The sequence below is a fragment of the Salmo salar genome, chromosome 17, assembly GCF_965601325.2.
Source record: "Salmo salar chromosome 17, fSalSal1, whole genome shotgun sequence".
NCBI classification, from domain to species: domain Eukaryota; kingdom Metazoa; phylum Chordata; class Actinopteri; order Salmoniformes; family Salmonidae; genus Salmo; species Salmo salar.
The window spans coordinates 84110082-84134864 of record NC_138307.1 but is presented as its reverse complement, the minus strand read 5'-3'; the positions used below and the strand labels follow the sequence as shown (position 1 = coordinate 84134864).

The following is a 24783-nucleotide window of genomic DNA, read 5'->3' as shown; positions in this document are numbered from 1 at the left end:
CAATATTTAAATAACCCAGAAAGTATACCTCTCTGTTGATATCACATTATCAAGCATTTCACACATGTTATCCAGATACTGACTGTTTAACACTTGGTGATCTATTGCAGCTTCCGACAAGAATGGGCTTTAGGTGAGGCAGATGAACCTGTAGCCATATTACTTCAACAGTATTTAACATGAGATCCTCTCTAATCTTTACAGGAATGTGGTTCTGAATAAAAACAGCCTCCACCATTGGCATTTCTGTCTTTTTTGTAGATGTTATAACCTTGTATTCCTACCACTGTATCATCAACAGTATTGTCTAGGTGAGTTTCAGAGATAGTCAGAATATGAATGTAGTCTGTTACTAGCAAGTTATTAATTTCATGAACGTTGTTTATTAAGCTACATTAGTTAACATGGGCTATTTTGAGCACTTTTCTGGGATGCTTGCTTGTTTTCATTGCTTTACTGGGAAGCTTAGCAGAAGTAGATATGTTCATGTTGTTTATGTTAGTGCAGGGTGAGCTGCACACAGTGGAATTCCTACTAGCGCACACCGCCTCAGTGCTAACAGCATAAATCTGGTTCATAGACACATGATTTCTGCATACATTAGCTGTAGGATCAGCAGAGGCATTCAGGGCAGTTAGACGGTCATAAATTAGCTGTGTCTACCAACGCCCCTGGTGTAATGTACATTTGCTAAAGCATTATGATGACTCAGCGTCACAATGGTAGGGATTAACAGAGCTGGACTTGGGTCAATGATAAGTCATTGTCTCAACGCAGCCTTATAATGCTGTGAAAGGATCCAGGAATCCAAATTATTCGGGTGGATCCCATCCTCCTTATAAAACGTGTTTTGTTTCCAAAATGGTATTGAAATTGTCAACAAAAGTTACACCTATTGAGCTGTACTAATCACGTAGCCAGTTGCGAAGAGAAAGAATCCTGTTAAAGCGTTCAATGCCATGGATTCAGAGAGGGCACAGGGCCAGATATGTTTTTTTTATTAGTGTCTAGCAGAGAGTCAACCAGCTCTTTAAAATCCAGTTTCAACTGTTCAGAGCTGCCCTTCATAATGTCATTAAAACCCACGTGGACTACGATAGAATCGATGGCCATGTCCTGGCCTAGTACATTCAGGTGCAGTTCAGTAATGTCATTTACTCAAGTTCTGGGATAAGACATTGTTTTTGCACCAGAAACAATCACATTTCTTACCATGGAGCTGCCCAAAATCACGGCTGGCGAGAAGGACGAGGCAATCCGCCCACTCCCAAGCTTCACAGGATGGTGCAGCCCCCCCGACAGATGGAGAAGCCCCAATCGATCCAGATCAGGGACGGAAGGTTGCGGACGTCGACTTCGAAATCGTAACATGCCACCATCGTTGATTGCCATGTATGCGTGAGTACGTGCGTAGATGTGTATTCTCTGCATGGCTGCACATGGAGGAAGGCCCCGTTCAACCAACTCTCTGGTCAATCAACAATCTAATTAGACCGTATTCAAACAACTCTCTGGTTAATCAACAATCTAATTAGACCGTATTCAAACAACTCTCTGGTCAATCAACAATCTAATTAGACCATATTCCATACCAGTGTTTCCTACTAACTACACCCTCCAGAAAGTATTTAGAGTCAGATCCTTTACCACTGTACACACTCTCCTGAAACCAGTGGACAAACAGAACAAGACAATGGAGATCTAATCCAACAGAATGACTGTAGAATGGCTTGAGAGCAGTTTGTGTTTGATTCAGATTTAGTGGACTTGTGGTTTAGGCAGAACTTTTGTGCTGAGGAAAATGGTTTACGATGCAATCAGAATGTTACCGGCCAGCCATACATAAAAAGGAGTCATCTCTACACCATACATTGTCTAGTCTATGCACTACAATGACACATTTGTTTTTTATTTTGTGTGTGTGAAGGAAGTTGATGATCTATGAAAGAGGAATAATCTGTCAACACAAAGCTGCATTCTGAGGCTGTTTCCCAGAAAACACTGCACAAGACTACCCCCCCCCCCCCTAACACACACACCACAACGTGCCAGTCTCTACCTCGCCTGGCTTCACAGCAGAGACGGCAGCAGAATACTGTAGATCCAGACTGGTGTTTTGTTACCTTATTTTACCAGGTAAATTGACTGACAACACATTGTCATTTACAGCAACGACCTGGGAAATAGTTACAGGGGGAGAGGAGGGGGGGATGAATGAGCCAATTGGAAGCTGGGGATGATTAGGTTGCCATGGTGCATTTAGCTACAACAAAGTGTCGTCAACAGACAGACAAGGGGTTCCCAGTTCAACACTCCCAGGTGCTTGATACTCTGCTGGTAACTATTAATGACCTTATCTGAGCCATTTCCCCCTATGTAAAGACAGGAAACCCCTATACCAGCAGCAGGTTCATGGTCTATGAATAGGACAAGCTCCATTTATAAATGGCTGTATTCTGAGTCTATGGATCTCTTCTAAACAGATTTGCTGACCTGAAGATGACCTGTTATTTAACTGGGTCTCCAGACTTTTACAACAGGCAGGTTCTGTCCACTCCCAGGTTAACACAGGAGAAATGTTCCTTACAGCAGGCAGGTTCTGTCCAGTCCCAGGTTAACACAGGAGAAATGTTCCTTACAGCAGGCAGGTTCTGTCCACTCCCAGGTTAACACAGGAGAAATGTTCCTTACAGCAGGAAGGTTCTGTCCACTCCCAGGTTAACACAGGAGAAATGTTCCTTACAGCAGGCAGGTTCTGTCCACTCCCAGGTTAACACAGGAGAAATGTTCCTTACAGCAGGCAGGTTCTGTCCACTCCCAGGTTAACACGGGAGAAATGTTCCTTACAGCAGGCAGGTTCTGTCCAGTCCCAGGTTAACACAGGAGAAATGTTCCTTACAGCAGGCAGGTTCTGTCCAGTCCCAGGTTAACACAGGAGCAATGTTCCTTACAGCAGGCAGGTTCTGTCCAGTCCCAGGTTAACACAGGAGAAATGTTCCTTACAGCAGGCAGGTTCTGTCCAGTCCCAGGTTAACACAGGAGAAATGTTCCTTACAGCAGGCAGGTTCTGTCCAGTCCCAGGTTAACACGGGAGAAATGTTCCTTACAGCAGGCAGGTTCTGTCCACTCCCAGGTTAACACAGGAGAAATGTTCCTTACAGCAGGCAGGTTCTGTCCACTCCCAGGTTAACACAGGAGAAATGTTCCTTACAGCAGGCAGGTTCTGTCCAGTCCCAGGTTAACACAGGAGAAATGTTCCTTACAGCAGGCAGGTTCTGTCCAGTCCCAGGTTAACACGGGAGAAATGTTCCTTACAGCAGGCAGGTTCTGTCCAGTCCCAGGTTAACACGGGAGAAATGTTCCTTACAGCAGGCAGGTTCTGTCCAGTCCCAGGTTAACACGGGAGAAATGTTCCTTACAGCAGGCAGGTTCTGTCCAGTCCCAGGTTAACACAGGAGAAATGTTCCTTACAGCAGGCAGGTTCTGTCCAGTCCCAGGTTAACACGGGAGAAATGTTCCTTACAGTGTACAGAGGTCCTCTGTTGGTGTGGCACCTCATTCATTGTCTCCTTTTGGAAGGTTCAAATATTTTGGTCTGTTTGCTACAATGTAAACTAGTCTTCAACTCTTCTCTCAAACAAATATGGCATTTTAAAATTAAACATGGTCAGAAAACATCCAAATAACTCAAGAAAACATCAACATTGCTGTGTCAAGTTTTATTTTAATATAACTTTGTGTCAATACAAGTCTGGGAAACAAAAACGCAAGAAAAACATTCAGCTAGAGAATAGAATGACGAACAGCAGGAAGTAGGGGGCAGGAGAAGAAACCTTTAAAAAGACAGGTTAGTGTTGTATTCACACTAAACAGAAGTCAATCTGGTGTGTGTGTGTGTGTATGCGCGCCTTTCTTATTGGACAGAATGCTTATTTCTCCTCTTGGTGTTTATTCTACAGCTCATATGAGCGTTGTCCTTAAACTATCCACCCCTCTGTATCAAATATCACTTTCTTTTTAAAAACAACACACATTGCTCTTCAAAGTCAAGTACACACAATCATAATAATAAATCATTCACTTTTTTTCCCCAAAAGCAAAAGGCTTTAAATATACTAGAAAGAAAAATATAACAGTTGATATACTTTAAATATGATCAAAACTTGTAACGGTCAAAAGCAATGTGAGCAACGTGATACTGCATCCAATATTTACCTCCTCAGACAGTTGTATAGTACAGTAGAGGCCTGGGACTTTATAAAGACAATATTTACCTCCTCAGACAGTTGTATAGTACAGTAGAGGCCTGGGACTTTATAAAGACAATATTTACCTCCTCAGACAGTTGTATAGTACAGTAGAGGCCTGGGACTTTATAAAGACAATATTTACCTCCTCAGACAGTTGTATAGTACAGTAGAGGCCTGGGACTTTATAAAGACAATATTTACCTCCTCAGACAGTTGTATAGTACAGTAGAGGCCCGGGACTTTATAAAGGCAGGCAGCCAGTGGTTGGCCAGCTTGGTACATGGCCACTGTGGTCATTTGTCTGACTGTATTTGACTGACTGTTTGACCAACTGTATTTGGGTGTGTGTGTATAACCTACGAAGCCACAGAAGAGGCATCATGTTCCACATGTTTCTAAGGGGTGCTGATGGCCCCTTATTCAGCTGACTGTAGTTGTCTGACTGTTTTCGGATCTGTGTAACCTAGTTGTCTGACTGTTTTCGGATCTGTGCAACCTAGTTGTCTGACTGTTTTCGGATCTGTGTAACCTCGTTGGCTGACTGTTTTCGGATCTGTGTAACCTATATTCTCCAGCTGTTCTCTGTTCTGTTTGTAACATTTCGACCAGGACCTAGGCTACCAGTTTGGATAAGGAGTGAGTGACCATGCCTGTAGTTCAGGTAATCCTGAAATCTGTCCAAGACCAAGGAGACCCTACTCAGAGCTCAGTCTTGCCCCCGACCGCACCACCTGGCCCAGCCCCAGCTCCTGCCCCGACCGCACCACCTGGCCCAGCCCCAGCTCCTGCCCCGTCCGCACCACCTGACCCAGCTCCAGCTCCTGTCCCATCTCCGTTGCTGGGTGGGATAGAGGCTGAGGCAGAGGCTGACTGGAAGCCCAGAGAGGCAGAGTTGATGCAGTATCGTTTCCCTGTGGGTCTGGGGCCGTCATCAAACAGGTGTCCGAGGTGAGAACCACACTGAAACACACAGAAAGGACTGATTACTCAGCAATATCCAAGCAACATTTTGTTGTATTGTAAATATGAAAACTAAAATCTGGAACCCCTCCAAGGAGAACCAATAATCTAGTCTCTACTTCCGCTCATCCAAACAGAGCATCCAATCTCTGCTACTCTTTACCCTCTAGATAGACCTCATATCTAACCAGGTCATTATTGTAACAGAGAATTGGTTATCAATGACTTCAAATTAAGGTGAAATAATGTGAACCAGTTTACCTGACTACAGCTGGTCTCAACTCTGTGCATCCCATAGGCGAAATCATCTGTTACAGTGACTGATTCCTCCTTTATCAGGTCATAGAAGGAAGGCCAACCTGGAACACAGAAACAACACATCCTATTACTGGAACTGGAACACAGAAACAACACATCCTATTACTGGAACACAGAAACAACACATCCTATTACTGGAACACAGAAACAACACATCCTATTACTGGAACACAGAAACAACACATCCTATTACTGGAACACAGAAACAACACATCCTATTACTGGAACACAGAAACAACACATCCTATTACTGGAACACAGAAACAACACATCCTATTACTGGAACACAGAAACAACACATCCTATTACTGGAACACAGAAACAACACATCCTATTACTGGAACTGGAACACAGAAACAACACATCCTATTACTGGAACTGGAACACAGAAACAACACATCCTATTACTGGAACTGGAACACAGAAACAACACATCCTATTACTGGAACTGGAACACAGAAACAACACATCCTATTACTGGAACTGGAACACAGAAACAACACATCCTATTACTGGAACTGGAACACAGAAACAACACATCCTATTACTGGAACTGGAACACAGAAACAACACATCCTATTACTGGAACTGGAACACAGAAACAACTCATCCTATTACTGGAACTGGAACACAGAAACAACACATCCTATTACTGGAACTGGAACACAGAAACAACACATCCTTATATTGGAACTGGAACACAGAAACAACACATCCTTATATTGGAACTGGAACACAGAAACAACACATCCTATTACTGGAACTGGAACACAGAAACAACACATCCTTATATTGGAACTGGAACACAGAAACAACACATCCTTATATTGGAACTGGAACACAGAAACAACACATCCTATTACTGGAACTGGAACACAGAAACAACACATCCTATTACTGGAACTGGAACACAGAAACAACACATCCTATTACTGGAACTGGAACACAGAAACAACACATCCTATTACTGGAACTGGAACACAGAAACAACACATCCTATTACTGGAACTGGAACACAGAAACAACACATCCTATTACTGGAACTGGAACACAGAAACAACTCATCCTATTACTGGAACTGGAACACAGAAACAACACATCCTATTACTGGAACTGGAACACAGAAACAACACATCCTTATATTGGAACTGGAACACAGAAACAACACATCCTTATATTGGAACTGGAACACAGAAACAACACATCCTATTACTGGAACTGGAACACAGAAACAACACATCCTTATATTGGAACTGGAACACAGAAACAACACATCCTTATATTGGAACTGGAACACAGAAACAACACATCCTAATATTGGAACTGGAACACAGAAACAACACATCCTAATATTGGAACTGGAACACAGAAACAACACATCCTAATATTGGAACTGGAACACAGAAACAACACAGCCTAATATTGGAACACAGAAACAACACAGCCTAATATTGGAACTGGAACACAGAAAAAACACATCCTATTACTGGAACTCGAACACAGAAACAACACAGCCTAATATTGGAACACAGAAACAACACAGCCTAATATTGGAACACAGAAACAACACAGCCTAATATTGGAACACAGAAACAACACAGCCTAATATTGGAACTGGATCTACACTGGTGCCTTCGCTACAGGGCAGATATCCAATAGGAGGAAGGTTATCTACACTGACTGTACAAAACATTAAGAGTACATTTATAATATTGAGTTGCAACCACAACTAACCCCCCCCCCCCCCCTTTCCCTCAGAACAGTGTCAATTTGTCGAGGCATGGACTCTACAATGTGTCGAAAGCGTTCCACAGGGATGCTGGCCCACGTTGACTCCAATGCTTCCAACAGTTGTGTCAAGTTGGCTGGATGTCCTTTGGGTGGTGGACCATTCTTGATACACACGGGAAACTGTTGAGTGTGAAATAACCAGCAGCTTTGCAGTTCTTGACACACAAACCGGTGCGCATGGCACCTACTACCATACACCGTTCAAAGGCACTTAAATCTTTTGTCTTGCCCCTTTACAATCTTGAATGGCACACACACACAATCCATGTCTCAATTGTCTCAAGGCTTAAAAATCCTTCTTTAACTTGTCTCCCCTTCATCTACACAGATTGAAGTGGATTTAACAAGTGACATCAATAAGGGATCATAGAATAGACTGAACAGGTGAAAGCTATGTAATGGAAACAGTACTCAGTGTTTAACATAATGTTACATATAACTAAATAGTATTTACAATAGAGTGTATAACATAGTATGTTATATAGAACTAAATAGTATTTACAATACAGTGCATTCGGAAAGTATTCAGACCCTTTTACATGTCCAACAATTTTTAATTACAGCCTTATTCTAAAATGGATTAAATAAATATTTTTCCTCCTCAATCTACACACAGTACCCCATAATGACATCACAATACCCCATAATGACAAAGCAAAAACATATTTTTTTTAAATAAAACTTAAAACCCTTGAATGAGTAGGTGTGCCCAAACTTGACTGCTACTGTAGATATTCAGAACTTTTGCTCTGAGACTGTAAATGCATCTCAGGTACATCCTGTTTCCATTGATGATCCTTCAGATGTTTCTACAACTTGATTGCAGACCACCTGTGGTAAATTCTATTGATTGGACATGATTTGGAAAGGCACACACCTGTCTACACAGTTGACAGTGCATGTCAGAGCAAAAACTAAGCCATGAGGTCAAAGGAATTGTCCGTAGAGCTCTGAGACAGGATTGTTTTGAGGCACAGATCTGGGGAAGGGTACCAAAAGATTTCTGCAGCATTGAAGGTCCCCAAGAACACAGTGGCCTCCATCATTCTTAAATGTAAGAAGTTTGGAACCACCAAGACTCTTCCTAGAGCTGGCCGCCCGGCCAAACTGAGCAATCGGGGGAGAAGGGCCTTGGTCAGGGAGGTGACCAAGAACCCGATGGTCACTCTGACAGAGCTTCAGAGTTCCTCTGTGGAGATGGAAGAACCTTCCAGAAGGACAACCATCTCTGCAGCACTCCAACAATCAGGTCTTTATGGTAGAGTGGCCAGACGTAAGCCACTCCTCAGTAAAAGGCACATGACAGACCGCTTGGAGTTTGGCAAAAGGCACCTAAAGACTGATGAAACCAAGATTGAACTCTTCGGCCTGAATGCCTGAATGGAAACCTGGCACCATCCCTATGGTGAAGCATGGTGGTGGCAGCATCATGCTGTGGGGATGTTTTTCAGCAGCAGGGATGGGGAGACTAGTCAGGATCGAGGGAAAGATGAATGGAGCAAAGTACAGAGAGATTCTTGATGAAAACCTGCTCCAGAGTGCTCAGGAACTCTTGGAGGATCTGCAGAGAAGAATGGGAGAAACTCCCCAAATACAGGTGTACCAAGCTTGTAGCGTCATACCCTGTAATCGCTGCCAAAGGTGCTTCAACAGAGTCAGAATACTTATGTAAATGTTATTTCAGCTATTTATTTTTAATAACTTAGCAAACATTTCTAAAAACCTGTTTTTGCTTTGTTATTATGGGCTATTGTGTGTAGATTGATGAGGGGGGGGGGGGGGAAACTATTGAATCCATTTTAGAATAAGGCTGTAACATAAAATGTGGAAAAAGTCAAGGGGTCTGGGTACTTTCTGAGAGCACTGTGTCATGTAACTGGAGATGTCTGGAATAAATGTTTGGGACTACATTCATCTGACAAAGCGGCTTTTTAGTCCAGGACATGTTTGTTGAGTGTTTTGGTCCAACTTAAAAAAATATTTAACCTTTATTTAACCAGGTAGGCTAGTTGAGAACAAGTCCTTTATTTAACCAGGTAGGCTAGTTGAGAACAAGTTCTCATTTGCAACTGCGACCTGGCCAAGATAAAGAATAGCAATTCGACACATACAACAAGAGTTATACATGGAGTAAACAAAACATACAGTCAATAATATAGTAGAAAACAAGAAAACCAAAAGTCTATATACAGTGAGTGCAAATGAGGTAAGATAAGGGAGGTAAGGCAATAAATAGGCCATGGTGGTGAAGTAATTACAATATAGCAATTAAACACTGGAATGGTAGATGTGCAGAAGATGATGTGCAAGTAGAGATACTGGGGTGCAAATGAGCAAGATAAATAAATACAGTATGGGGATGAGGTAGATAGATGGGCTGTTTACAGATGGGCTATGTACAGGTGCAGTGATCTGTGAGCTGCTCTGACAGCTGGTGCTTAAAGCTAGTGAGGGAGATATGAGTCTCCAGCTTCAGTGATTTTTGCAGTTCGTTCCAGTCATTGTCAGCAGAGAACTGGAAGGAAAGGCGACCAAAGGAGGAATTGGCTTTGGGGGTGACCAGTGAGATATACCTGCTGGAGCGCATGCTACGAGTGGGTGCTGTTATGGTGACCAGTGAGCTGAGATAAGGAGGGGCTTTACCTAGCAGAGACTCGTAGATAACGTGTATCCAGTGGGTTTGGCGACGAATATGAAGCGAGGGCCAGCCAACGAGAGCGTACAGATCGCAGTGGTGGGTAGTGTATGGGGCTTTGGTGACAAAACAAATGGCACTGTGATAGACTGCATTCAATTTGTTGAGTAGAGTGTTGGAGGCTATTTTATAGATGACATCACCGAAGTCGAGGACCGGTAGGATGGTCAGTTTTACGAGGGTATGTTTGGCAGCATGAGTGAAGGATGCTTTGTTGTGATATAGGAAGCCGAATCTAGATTTAATTTTGGATTGGAGATGCTTAATGTGAGTCTGGAAGGAGAGTTTACAGTCTAACCAGACACCTAGGTATTTGTAGTTGTCCACGTATTCTAAGTCAGAGCCGTCCAGAGTAGTGATGCTGGACGGGCGAGCAGGTGCGGGCAGTGATCGATTGAAAAGCATGCATTTAGTTTTACTTGCATTTAAGAGCAGTTGGAAGCCACAGAAGGAGAGTTGTATGGCATTGAAGCTCGTCTGGAGGTTAGTTAATACAGTGTCCAAAGAAGGGCCAGAAGTATACAGAATGGTGACGTCTGCGTAGAGGTGGATCAGAGAATCACCAGCAGCAAGAGCAACATCATTGATGTATACAGAGAAGAGAGTCGGCCCGAGAATTGAACCCTGTGGCACCCCCATAGAGGCTGCCAGAGGCCCGGACAACAGGCCCTCCGATTTGACACAGTGAACTCTATCAGAGAAGTAGTTGGTAAACCAGGCGAGGCAATCATTTGAGAAACCAAAGCTGTCAAGTCTGCCAATAAGAATGTGGTGATTGACAGAGTCGAAAGCCTTGGCCAGGTCGATGAATACGGCTACACAGTAATGTTTCTTATCGATGGCGGTTATGATGTTATTTAGGACCTTGAGCGTGGCTGAGGTGCACCCATGACCAGCTCTGAAACCAGATTGAATAGCGGAGAAGGTACGGTGGGATTCGAAATGGTCGGTAATCTGTTTGTTAACTTAAGACCTTGGAAAGACAGGGTAGGATAGATATTGGTCTGTAGCAGTTTGGGTCTAGAGTGTCACCCCCTTTGAAGAGGGGGATGAGCGCGGCAGCTTTCCAATCTTTGGGAATCTCAGACGATACGAAAGAGAGGTTTAACAGGCTAGTAATAGGGGTTGCAACAACTTCTGCAGATAATTTTAGAAAGAGAGGGTCCAGATTGTCTAGCCCGTCTGATTTGTAGGGGTCCAGATTTTGCAGCTCTTTCAGAACATCAGCTATCTGGATTTGGGTGAACGAGAAATGGTGGGGGCTTTGGCGGGTTGCTGTGGAGGGTGCCGGGCAGTTGACCGGGGTAGGGGTAGCCAGGTGGAAAGCATGGCCAGCCATAGAGAAATGCTTATTGAAATTCTCAATTATAGTGGATTTATCGGTGGTAACAGTGTTTCCTAGCCTCAGTGCAGTAGGCAGCTGGGAGGAGGTGCTCTTATTCTCCATGGACTTTACAGTGTCCCAGAACTTTTTTTGAGTTTGTACTACAGGATGCAACCAGGTTAGTAGGGACTAGTTAAAGTGTTCAGTCTGTCATAGTTCAGTCTGTCTCTCCTGTGCCTCTCTACCTCGTAATGCTCATTCTAGCCAATCAGTCTAATTCCCAGACAGCTCTACTGTACTAAGACTGCTCGGCTGGGTGGAAATGTGTATCAGAGCTGTTTATAGATAGAACGCCTGCTGCCTCTTTGTGTTACCGGTTTAAAGCCCGTTTTAGAATGTATTAATGTCTGAGAAGCTAATGTTGTTCAAAGTAGTGCAAAGTGTAACTGTGTGTATGTGTGTGTGTAGAGCTCTAAATGACCAGAATAATATATATTTTTAATTGATTGAAAACTAGCCTACATTGGGGCCCATATGGCTGCATTTAGACAGGCAGACTAATTCTGATCTTTTTTCCATTAAAATTGGTCTTTTCACATCAATTTTTTTTCACATCAGATCTTTTTCAGAGCTGATCTGATTTGTCAAAAATACCAATTAGTGAAGAAGAAAAAAGCTCAGAATTGTGCTGCCTGTCTAAATGTAGCCTTTGGATCGTACTGACTTTCGAAGCACATGAACAAGACTTCCTTTCTTTCTGTGCCATCAAGTGTTTTCATATACTGCTAAAGTTACCAGGTTGTTAGTATGGCTGCACCATTTGGGCAAAATAATATACTTGCAATTTTTCAACAAAATATTGCAATTTAGATTGATTGATTTTATTTATCAGTTTTATTTTTTTTTAATTGAGGGCGATAACAAAATAAAAAGTCTGACTTATTTCCATTGTGGTCCCTTAAGTGCATGGAGCAAAACAAACATATTTAAATGAAGATGGAGACTGAACGTCTCTAGATGACTTCAGTGTTTTGACCTGCCTGAGCTCCAATCATCTGAACTGTTGGAATCATACAAACACAATGACTATTGTAATTCTATGGTTGGTGTTACATGACAACAAATGGAAAAAGCCAGGTAGCAGTTAATGACAGGGTAGGAACCAAAGTGTTGATCAGTTTTTCCCAGGGGACGTTGAATAAACAACATACTGATCTATACACCACCACTGGTAACTACATGTATTAGAGCTAACGTTGGCTTTGCCCTAGATAGCGCATTTAGCTAAATGGCATTTTACTAGCCAGCTAGCTAGTTAGCGATTAGCATTATTTAAGCACATGCCATCCTCCTAACTAACTAGCGTTTTGCAGAGAGCAAGATAGATCAAACTAATAGTAGAAAAAGAGAAAACATGTGGATTCATATTTAGAAGCAACGTGGAAAGCAGCAGCGTTCTTTGTTCTGGAAGAACATGTTGAGTGCATGAATTGACAGCATGCTTAGAGAATAAACAGCGTGGAGAAACGGTGGGCCACAGGAGGTAGTCTGATTTGTTTGAGCAGTGTAGAGAAGAGTGTCAGGCCTAAATATTGTTACGCAATGAATTTTTATAGTGTTTTCACACTGGTGCTCCCAAAATAAAAAAAGTGCAGGTCGCACAGCTGTGTGTATGTGTGTGCCTGCCAGCGTGCCTCCCTGCTTGCATTCGTGCACGCCTGTGTGTATCTTCCCAGTGAACCAGAGGATTCCCCATACTACCCCTTGGCTGGGATCTCCCTCCTCCCCTTTCCCTCCTCCTCCCTCCAAATAGGTTTGTTTCAGGTTGTTATGAGGAACAGAGGATGGTGTCCTCTAATGGAAGTGTTGATGACATCAGTCTGAAATTAGAACCTTTTTCCATCCACTTCTTAAATGTAGGGGATTAGATCACAATAGAACAGCTGTGAATTAACTTAATTAAAGGAAGTGTCAAAGCCTCCCTCTCTCTCTAGTTGGTTTGTTCTGGAGGGTTGAGACGCTGCAGTGCTACAGGGCCTCCTCACGGGTGGTCCACCCCGTTCAGGGCTCCCTGGGCACTGTCTCAGTCTGTGACAGGAAGGGAGCTTTCACTCTGCCTGCCTGTTTCTCAGATCCAAGATCCATCGGTTGAGTATTAAAGGGAGAGAGGAGGAGAGGGAGGGCAGGAGGAAAAAGGGGAGGGGAGAAGGGGAGGGAGGGCAGGAGGGAGAAGGGGAGGGAGGGCAGGAGGGAGAAGGGGAGGGAGAAGGGGAGGGAGGGCAGGAGGGAGGGCAGGAGGGAGGGCAGGAGGGAGAAGGGGAGGGAGAAGGGGAGGGAGGGAGGGAGAAGGGGAGGGAGGGCAGGAGGGAGAAGAGGAGGGAGGGCAGGAGGGAATGGAGGGCAGGAGGGGATGGAGGGCAGGAGGGAGAAGGGGAGGGAGGGCAGGAGGGAAAGGGGAAGGAGGGCAGGAGGGAGAAGGGGAGGGAGGGCAGGAGGGAAAAGGGGAGGGAGGGCAGGAGGGAAAAGGGGAGGGAGGGAAAAGGGGAGGGAGGGCAGGAGGGAAAAGGGGAGGGGGGGCAGGAGGGAAAAGGGGAGGGGGGGCAGGAGGGAGAAGGGGAGGGAGGGCAGGAGGGAAAGGGGAGGGAGGGCAGGAGGGAGAAGGGGAGGGAGGGCAGGAGGGAAAGGGGAGGGAGGGCAGGAGGGAGAAGGGGAGGGAGGGCAGGAGGGAGAAGGGGAGGGAGGGCAGGAGGGAAAGGGGAGGGGGGGCAGGAGGGAGAAGGGGAGGGAGGGCAGGAGGGAAAGGGGAGGGAGGGCAGGAGGGAGAAGGGGAGGGAGGGCAGGAGGGAAAGGGGAGGGAGGGCAGGAGGGAGAAGGGGAGGGAGGGCAGGAGGGAAAAGGGGAGGGAGGGCAGGAGGGAGAAGGGGAGGGATGAGAAGCAGCTGTGTATTAATATACACCGTGACCAGTGCTCTAACAGAAGATAGCATCAGATACTTCAGACTGATCGGTTTAGAGGTGAGGTTAAGAAACCACTGGGGAGATCATATCTCTATCTGCGGTGGAAAACAGAAGTCCCCACTGGATGTGACCAGAGTCCGCAGGACCCAACCAAGCTTCCTGTAATACTACAAGCAGACCCCTCCCATCCCTCCACCGTTCTCTCCTCCTCAGGCATAACCGTCTATCCCTGGACCCGAGCTCCTGCATCCTGCAGATCCTGCAGCCCTCCACCACCCCTCTCCACCCTGGACCCCACAGAGCTCTCTGTAGTACAACAACCAGACCCTAAACCCCCCCATCCATCCTCCACCATGCTCCTCAAGCCCCTAACCGTCTACCTCCTGCACCCACCAGCTCCCTTCCTACAACTCTCCCTCCTTCCATCTCCCTGTGGTAGGTCATCAACAACCAGACTCTCCTCCCCCCTCCCTCTCCTTCCTACAACTCTCCCTCCTTCCATCTCCCTGTGGTAGGTCATCAACAACCAGACTCCCCTCCCTCCCTCCCTCCCTCTCCTTCCTACAACTCTCCCTCCTTCCATCTCCCTGTGGTAGGTCATCAACAATCAGACTCTCCTCCATGTTCCTCCTCTTCAGGTCTTATCAGTCTACCCCTGGAGCCTCCAGCTCCCTGGAACAAGCACCACATCCCCCCCTGTCCATCCCCCTGGAGCGTCCATCCCCCTGGAGCCTCCAGCTCCCTGGAACAAGCACCACATCCCCCCTGTCCATCCCCCTGGAGCCTCCAGCTCCCTGGAACAAGCACCACATCCCCCCTGTCCATCCCCCTGGAGCCTCCAGCTCCCTGGAACAAGCACCACATCCCCCCTGTCCATCCCCCTGGAGCCTCCAGCTCCCTGGAACAAGCACCACATCCCCCCTGTCCATCCCCCTGGAGCCTCCAGCTCCCTGGAACAAGCACCACATCCCCCCTGTCCATCCCCCTGGAGCCTCCAGCTCCCTGGAACAAGCACCACATCCCCCCTGTCCATCCCCCTGGAGCCTCCAGCTCCCTGGAACAAGCACCACATCCCCCCTGTCCATCCCCCTGGACCACCAGCTACAGCTCCAATACCATGGTCTCCCTGTGGTAGGTCATCAACAACCACACTCCCCATCCCCCTCAAGCTGTTAACCGTCTACCCCTGAGCAGTTAGGGGAAGAGATGGCTTTGGCCTGAAATTCCACAGCAACACAGGAAACACACTGGGGAATAGAGGAAATCTATGAGTCAGAAGAGGAGAATCCCTAACTCCAACTCCACACACTGGAGTGTATGTGTGTGTGGGCTTTATTACCATTGGTTAAAGCCTCAGTGAATGGAGCAGTGTAGCCTGTTAAGGGAATAGGGTAGCATTTAGTACACAGCCCTGGTTTGGACAACAGTAGTCCACTGTTAAGGGAATAGGGTAGAATTTAGTACACAGCCCTGTTTTGGACAACAGTAGTCCACTGTTAAGGGAATAGGGTAGAATTTAGTACACAGCCCTGTTTTGGACAACAGTAGTCCACTGTTAAGGGAATAGGGTAGCATTTAGTACACAGCCCTGGTTTGGACAACAGTAGTCCACTGTTAAGGTAACAGGGTAGCAAGGTGAGCAGCACTTCTGTATTTCACCATCTGTTCAGTTGTTGAAGGAAACGTTGATTTGAGGGACTTTAACATTTTGTAGAAAATTCTGCAAATGTTTTAGTGCTTGTGGACACACAACATGTCTCTCCATCTCCCAACCCACACACACACACACACACCTCTCTGTCTCCCCCTATTGTTCATCTCAACTTCTCCACTAGGCCACTGCTCCTCAGGACCTTGGTTAGCTGAAAACAGGTGTCTTCTAGTAGGGCTGGAGCAAAAGCCTGCCCACATAGCTTTCCAGAAGGAGGGTTGTTTCCCTGAAAGCCTTTAGTAAAATAATGGTAACATTCATCACAGCTCCTCCTCCGTCTCCAGTGACACAGCGGCCCATCTCTCCTCTCAGGTATTTCCTAATTACAGCCTAAGACAAATCGCTGGTCAGAGAGAGAGACTGCAATTAAACCCAAAAGGATTAGCTATGACAGACTCCCAGATAGCTTTCATTTAAAAACGCCTCTCTGGAAGTGTCTTAGACTATGTCCTAAATTGTATCCTCTATGTAATGCACTGCTCATACTTCTTGCTCTGTGTGCTGTTGTCTGTGCCCAATAATGTTTTGCTACCATGCTGTGTTGCTGCCGCCATGCTGTGTTGCTGCCGCCATGCTGTGTTGCTGCCGCCATGCTGTGTTGCTGCCGCCATGCTGTGTTGCTGCCATGTTGTGCTGCTGCCATGCTGTGTTGCCGCCATGTTGTGCTGCCGCCATGTTGTGTTGCCGCCATGTTGTGTTGCCGCCATGTTGTGCTGCTGCCATGTTGTGCTGCTGCCATGCTGTGTTGTCATGTGTTGCTGTTGTTGTCGTCTTCGGTCTCTCTCTTTATATAGTGTTGTCTCTCGTCTTGATGTGTGGTTTTGTCCTATATTTTTTATTTTATTCCAGTCCCCGTCCCCTCAGGAGGCCTTTTTGCAGGCCGTCATTGCAAAATAAGAATTTGACTTGCCTAATTAAATAAAAAAGGTTAAAAATACATTTAAAAAAATATAACTTTTGACCAGAGCCCTATGGGACCAGGTCCTGGTCAAAGTAGTGCACCATCTAGACTAGAGAATAGGGTGTCCTGGTCAAAGTAGTGCACCATCTAGACTAGAGAATAGGGTGCCCTGGTCAAAGTAGTGCACCATCTAGACTAGAGAATAGGGTGCCCTGGTCAAAGTAGTGCACCATCTAGACTAGAGAATAGGGTGCCCTGGTCAAAGTAGTGCACCATCTAAACTAGAGAATAGGGTGCCCTGGTCAAAGTAGTGCACCATCTAGACTAGAGAATAGGGTGCCCTGGTCAAAGTAGTGCACCATCTAGACTAGAGAATAGGGTGCCCTGGTCAAAGTAGTGCACCATCTAGACTAGAGAATAGGGTGCCCTGGTCAAAGTAGTGCACCATCTAGACTAGAGAATAGGGTGCCCTGGTCAAAGTAGTGCACCATCTAGACTAGAGAATAGGGTGCCCTGGTCAAAGTAGTGCACCATCTAGACTAGAGAATAGGGTGCCCTGGTCAAAGTAGTGCACCATCTAGACTAGAGAATAGGGTGCCCTGGTCAAAGTAGTGCACCATCTAGACTAGAGAATAGGGTGCCCTGGTCAAAGTAGTGCACCATCTAGACTAGAGAATAGGGTGCCCTGGTCAAAGTAGTGCACCATCTAGACTAGAGAATAAGGTGCCCTGGTCAAAGTAGTGCACCATCTAGACTAGAGAATAAGGTGCCCTGGTCAAAGTAGTGCACCATCTAGACTAGAGAATAGGGTGCCCTGGTCAAAGTAGTGCACCATCTAGACTAGAGAATAGGGTGCCCTGGTCAAAGTAGTGCACCATCTAGACTAGAGAATAGGGTGCCCTGGTCAAAGTAGTGCACCATCTAGACTAGAGAATAAGGTGCAACTTGGGGTGCAGTCTTAACCTTATTAAAATCACCCAGTTACTTCACACTGGTCAGTCAGAGGTGTAAAAACTCAGACACAGGTAGGACTGTCCAACGTTCGCCTGGTCGACAGCACTTAGCACCTCTGAACAGAGTGTCGGCAGTCAATCTCTTTTTGTTTTTTTCACACAGCAACAACAAAAAAAAAACCTTGGAAGTGGTCAGCTTTGTTCAAATACTCCCAAACCAGAAGGTGGCAGTAGTGTTGTTTGGCAATAGATATCAGTTGCCGGGGGTTGGCCGTCATTGTAAATAAGAATTTTTTTCTTAACTGACTTGCCTAGTTAAATAAAGGTTCAATAAATAAAATCTGTGGTCTATGGTCTAGATTCCCAGCTATCTGCGCTAATGTTGGCATTTTGTAGAAAGCCCTTGTTGATAGCAACAGTTGGATAATTACCTAGCAAGATTATGAAGACAATTTAATTCACTCTCCATAATCCCATACTGCCAGTGCCAGACCATAGCCGTATGTTTAGCTAGCTAGCTAACCTTAGCATATTAAGTAGCTAGCACAACACAGCTAGCTAGCTAACATTGAATTAAATTGAGAATATGCTACTCTCGATAATCCCATACTGCCAAGTGCCAGAACATAGCCGTATGTTTAGCTAGCTAGCTAACCTTAGCATGCTCAATACAGCTAGCTAGTTAAGGACACTGCACTAACTTGGCAGCTAACACAGGTCGCTGTTTCATGGAAACTAGCTAATCCATTGCGATTTAATTATAAAATGTCAATACTAGCTACAGTGGCTAGCTAGCTTGGAGGCATTAGTGTTGTGTGCATTGCATCTGTGCATTTAGCTAGCTACCATCCCTTAGCCTACACTGCATATGAAGTGTGACTGGCTCATCCATGGCTGTACGGACATTTCTTTTAAAGATTTTGTTGGCTCCCACGTAGGGGTTCATGCTCTCTGATTGGCTCAAAGTGAAGTTTTTGGCCACTGACGAGCATTGCGATTGAGGTTCGTCGCTATCGGGTCGACACGCAGCAGGTAGCACTTTTGTTCTAGCTAGAGAAGGGCCTCCCACTGTGATAACTACCTATCAGCAGTGAGATGCTCAGTGTTCTAGCTAGAGAAGAGCCTCCCACTGTGATAACTACCTATCAGCAGTGAGATGCTCAGTGTTCTAGCTAGAGAAGAGCCTCCCACTGTGATAACTACCTATCAGCAGTGAGATGCTCAGTGTTCTAGCTAGAGAAGAGCCTCCCACTGTGATAACTACCTATCAGCAGTGAGATGCTCAGTGTTCTAGCTAGAGAAGAGCCTCCCACTGTGATAACTACCTATCAGCAGTGAGATGCTCAGTGTTCTAGCTAGAGAAGAGCCTCCCACTGTGATAACTACCTATCAGCAGTGAGATGCTCAGTGTTCTAGCTAGAGAAGAGCCTCCCACTGTGATAACTACCTATCAGCAGTGAGATGCTCAGTGTTCTAGCTAGAGAAGAGCCTCCCACTGTGATAACTACCTATCAGCAGTGAGATGCTCAGTGTTCTAGCTAGAGAAGAGCCTCCCACTGTGATAACTACCTATCAGCAGTGAGATGCTCAGTGTTCTAGCTAGAGAAGAGCCTCCCACTGTGATAACTACCTATCAGCAGTGAGATGCTCAGTGTTCTAGCTAGAGAAGGGCCTCCCACTGTGATAACTACCTATCAGCAGTGAGATGCTCAGTGTTCTAGCTAGAGAAGAGCCTCCCACTGTGATAACTACCTATCAGCAGTGAGATGCTCAGTGTTCTAGCTAGAGAAGAGCCTCCCACTGTGATAACTACCTATCAGCAGTGAGATGCTCAGTGTTCTAGCTAGAGAAGGGCCTCCCACTGTGATAACTACCTATCAGCAGTGAGATGCTCAGTGTTCTAGCTAGAGAAGAGCCTCCCACTGTGATAACTACCTATCAGCAGTGAGATGCTCAGTGTTCTAGCTAGAGAAGAGCCTCCCACTGTGATAACTACCTATCAGCAGTGAGATGCTCAGTGTTCTAGCTAGAGAAGAGCCTCCCACTGTGTGTTTCATGCTTTAAAATCACAAACATTAATAACCTTGGAGTGTATTTTTTTTTTACTGTTCTAAGAACCCATCAGAAATCTGAAGGAGCACACACACACACACACACACACACACACACACACACACACACACACACACACTGTCAGACTACACCTTCTCTTTACCAAGCATGTGACAAAACAGACACACACACGCGCCTAGACACACACCTAGACACACACACACCTAGACACACATCATTGCAAAGAAGGTTAATTAGCCAGCAGGGTGTAAAAAAGAGCAGATAAAGAGAGAGAAATATGACCAGCTCAACTTCTCTAATCTGGAACTCTTTTTGATATGAGGCCTTGGGATGGCAGCTATACATTATGTTGAGTTGAACAAGGAGTACTTCCCAAATGGCACCCTATTCTCTGTGTGTTCCCTATGGTCCCTGGTCAAAAGTAGTGCACTACCCCTATGGGGACCTGGTCTAAAGTAGTGCACTACCCCTATGGGCCCTGGTCTAAAGTAGTGCACTACCCCTATGGGGACCTGGTCTAAAGTAGTGCACTACCCCTATGGGCCCTGGTCTAAAGTAGTGCACTACCCCTATGGGCCCTGGTCTAAAGTAGTGCACTACCCCTATGGGGACCTGGTCTAAAGTAGTGCACTACCCCTATGGGCCCTGGTCTAAAGTAGTGCACTACCCCTATGGGCCCTGGTCTAAAGTAGTGCACTACCCCTATGGGGACCTGGTCTAAAGTAGTGCACTACCCCTATGGGCCCTGGTCTAAAGTAGTGCACTACCCCTATGGGGACCTGGTCTAAAGTAGTGCACTACCCCTATGGGCCCTGGTCTAAAGTAGTGCACTACCCCTATGGGCCCTGGTCTAAAGTAGTTCACTACCCCTATGGGGACCTGGTCTAAAGTAGTTCACTACCCCTATGGGCCCTGGTCTAAAGTAGTTCACTACCCCTATGGGGCCCTGGTCAAAAGTGGTGCACTAAATAGGGAATAGGGTGCCATTTGGGACTCAATACAAGGTATATTGTACCATGTATTTTGACATGAAGCAAGTAAAGTGAAACAAGACAACGTGACTCAGAGCTCCTCGGTGTTGCGTTGTGAGCGGTTGGTCGGCGCCAGATGAAGTCATGGAATAAGGTGTGAGGTTAATGTCGCTGTATCAAACCTACCTGATCCAGAGTCAAACTTTGTCTCTGACCTGCAAAGAGGAGACAGCGGATTTTAGACAATGTCTCTTTTCTCTCACCTAAAAAATACAACTTTACAACAAGCAGCAGGCACTTCAAAAGTCCCCAAAAAACTGAGAAAAATAAATAAAAGATAAATGAAAATTGTGTTTTCTCCTCTCCTTGATATACATGGGATATTCTTCCCAAAACGTCTCCAATGGGAACACAGGGTCTAAGCTATGAGGCTGTGTGTGTGTGTGTGTGTGTGTGTGTGTGTGTGTGTGTGTGTGTGTGTGTGTGTGTGTGTGTGTGTGTGTGTGTGTGTGTGTGTGTGTCTCTCTGTAAGGCTACATAGCTGTAAATCCTGTCCGGTTGTCTTTGAAGCTCTGTGTGTTGCGGAGGGAAACAGGTGACCTGGTAACGAGGCTGGGAGGATGGCTCTGGCCGCCTGTCAGCTACAGTTAACCTTCACTGGCTCAGGCAGGCCGCTGCCGTACAAACCAGGGGCTCTTTAACCAATTAGAGAGAGACTAGGGACTAAGAGGAGGGACAGTGGCTCTTGAACCAACTCAGAGAGAGACCAGAAGGGACTAAACAGGGACATTGGCTCTGAGGAGAGGAAGGTTAGACCCAGTCAGAAGGAGATCGGAAGTGGGGATACAGTAATGATGTCACCGACATACTAAACTTACTTGAACAGCGGGGCGCCGCAGACAACACAGGTGTAGATCCCATCCTCTTTATATTCAGTGTATTCTCCTCTGAAGGCACTGTGAGGGGGGGAGATGGATAAACACACTAGTTACACTGGTACAGTCCAGCCAAGTCATTTTAGTCATTTATCCGGAGCAACTTACGGTTAAGTGCAGTCAACTTAAGACAACCACAGTCATGGGCCAATGAGCCTCAATAACAACATCATGCTCACGTTGCTGTCTGAATCATCTCTTGTATTTATCTCAACTCACATATTACTTCCCCTGGCTTCTAGCCTAGCATTTAGTTTGGTACAGAGGGGGTTAATATCAGCCTAGCATTTAGTTTAGTACAGAGGGGGGGTAATATCAGCCTAGCATTTAGTTTAGTACAGAGGGGGTTAATATAAGCATTTAGTTTGGTACAGCGGGGGTTAATATCAGCCTAGCATTTAGTTTAGTACAGAGGGGGGTAATATCAGCCTAGCATTTAGTTTAGTACAGAGGGGGTTAATATAAGCATTTAGTTTAGTACAGAGGGGGTTAATATAAGCATTTAGTTTGGTACAGCGGGGGTTAATATAAGCATTTAGTTTGGTACAGTGGGGGTTAATATAAGCCTAGCATTTAGTTTGGTACAGCGGGGGTTAATATAAGCATTTAGTTTGGTACAGCGGGGGTTAATATAAGCATTTAGTTTGGTACAGTGGGGGTTAATATAAGCCTAGCATTTAGTTTGGTACAGCGGGGGTTAATATAAGCCTAGCATTTAGTTTGGTACAGCGGGGGTTAATATAAGCCTAGCATTTAGTTTGGTACAGCGGGGTTAATTTTAGCCTCACAGTCTGCCAGTCCGACCTCGGAAACAATGTTTCCCTTTTGAATGTTGATCTCTGTAGTACCATACATATAAGTTAACGTGCCCAGACTAGATGAGACAACTTTTTCTGAGACAGTCGAAATCGCGAATCAACGTCATTATAGGTAGCCTAGTGGTTAGAGCGTTGGACTAGTAACCAGCAGGTAGCCTAGTGGTTAGAGCGTTGGACTAGTAACCAGCAGGTAGCCTGGTGGTTAGAGCGTTGGACTAGTAACCAGCAGGTAGCCTGGTGGTTAGAGCGTTGGACTAGTAACCAGCAGGTAGCCTGTGTAACCGATGTGAAATAGCTAGTTAGTTAGTGGTGGTGCGCGCTAATAGCGTTTCAATCAGTGACATCACTCGCTCTGAGACTTGAAGTAGGGTTTCCCCTTGCGTTGCAAGGGCCGCGGCTTTTGTGGCGCGATGGGTAACGATGCTTCGTGGGGTGTCAGTTGTTGATGCGTGCAAGGGTCCCTGGTTCGAGCCCAGGTTGGGGCGAAGAGAGGGACGGAACCTACACTGTTACACCTGGTGGTTAGAGCGTTGGACTAGTAACCAGCAGGTAGCCTGGTGGTTAGAGCGTTGGACTAGTAACCAGCAGGTAGCCTGGTGGTTAGAGCGTTGGACTAGTAACCAGCAGGTAGCCTGGTGGTTAGACCGTTGGACTAGTAACCAGCAGGTAGCCTGGTGGTTAGAGCGTTGGACTAGTAACCAGCAGGTAGCCTGGTGGTTAGAGCGTTGGACTAGTAACCAGCAGGTAGCCTGGTGGTTAGAGCGTTGGACTAGTAACCAGCAGGTAGCCTGGTGGTTAGAGCGTTGGACTAGTAACCAGCAGGGCGCCTAGTGGTTAGAGCGTTGAACTAGTAACCAGCAGGTAGCCTAGTGGTTAGAGCGTTGAACTAGTAACCAGCAGGTAGCCTAGTGGTTAGAGCGTTGGACTAGTAACCAGCAGGTAGCCTAGTGGTTAGGGCGTTGGACTAGTAACCAGCAGGTAGCCTAGTGGTTAGGGCGTTGGACTAGTAACCAGCAGGTAGCCTAGTGGTTAGGGCGTTGGACTAGTAACCAATAGGTAGCCTAGTGGTTAGGGCGTTGGACTAGTAACCAGCAGGTAGCCTAGTGGTTAGGGCGTTGGACTAGTAACCAGCAGGTAGCCTAGTGGTTAGAGCGTTGGACTAGTAACCAGCAGGTAGCCTAGTGGTTAGAGCGTTGGACTAGTAACCAGCAGGTAGCCTAGTGGTTAGAGCGTTGGACTAGTAACCAGCAGGTAGCCTAGTGGTTAGAGCGTTGGACTAGTAACCAGCAGGTAGCCTAGTGGTTAGAGCGTTGGACTAGTAACCAGCAGGTAGCCTAGTGGTTAGAGCGTTGGACTAGTAACCAGCAGGTAGCCTAGTGGTTAGAGCGTTGGACTAGTAACCAGCAGGTAGCCTAGTGGTTAGAGTGTTGGACTAGTAACCAAAAGGTTGCTAGATCGAATCCCTGAGCTGAGAAGGTACAAATCTGTTGTTCTGCCCCATTGAAAATAAGAACTGATTTGCCAAGTTAAATAAAGATAAAAAAATGTAATGTATGGACATATCCAAGTAAATGCCAATAGAAAAAAATATAAACCAAAATATATCTTCTGTACTGTCATTCTAGGTTTGACGTGACTGATTTAGTTAGCTGAAGTTGGTCAGCTAGCTACTGTAGCTAGCAAGTCACAAAAACGTTACCCAGCCTGCATGGCAACCATTTTGTTTAGAACAGATGACCTGTCCTTTTGCATAGCAACTATGCAGACTGGGTGGCGTCTGTAGCAACATGACCAAAATAACTGAACAACCTGAGTTTTGTCCGGACTATATCTTCTGGTGGAATAATTCAAATTGTATGAATTGACTTGTCAAAATAACATTTGAATAAACATATGTAATTCATTGTTATTTTAATATGTCGGTAACAGTTTCATAAAAGCAATAAGGCAGGAGGGGCAGTGGTGTATGATGAAGACAGTCACAGGTAAATGGGATCAGTGCAAACAAAGCCATTTACCTGTGACTGTAGTCATGATACAGCAGCACTAGACTGTTGTGCCTGACTGCTTAGTTATGGACCAGCTGTTTATTAGGTATCTGAGCTACTAACAACAGTTGTGTGTC

The 24783-nt window shown here is 45.8% G+C and overlaps 1 protein-coding gene across 4 annotated transcripts in view; it reads right to left on the bottom strand.

The window, feature by feature from the left end:
• Positions 1-3704: 3704 nt before the first annotated feature.
• The window catches only part of LOC106576618 (methionine-R-sulfoxide reductase B3), a 44564-nt gene continuing 23485 nt past the window's right edge, over positions 3705-24783 (bottom strand). For all 4 annotated transcript variants that reach the window (XM_082964289.1, XM_082964287.1, XM_082964286.1 and 1 more), the window contains 4 exons: positions 21784-21861; positions 21092-21120; positions 5472-5569; positions 3705-5210 (listed from right to left, as the gene is read on the bottom strand). In XM_082964289.1, the coding sequence (XP_082820415.1) occupies positions 4950-5210; positions 5472-5569; positions 21092-21120; positions 21784-21861 (466 nt within the window). In that variant the 3' untranslated portion in view covers positions 3705-4949. The remainder of the gene's footprint in view (positions 5211-5471; positions 5570-21091; positions 21121-21783; positions 21862-24783) is intronic.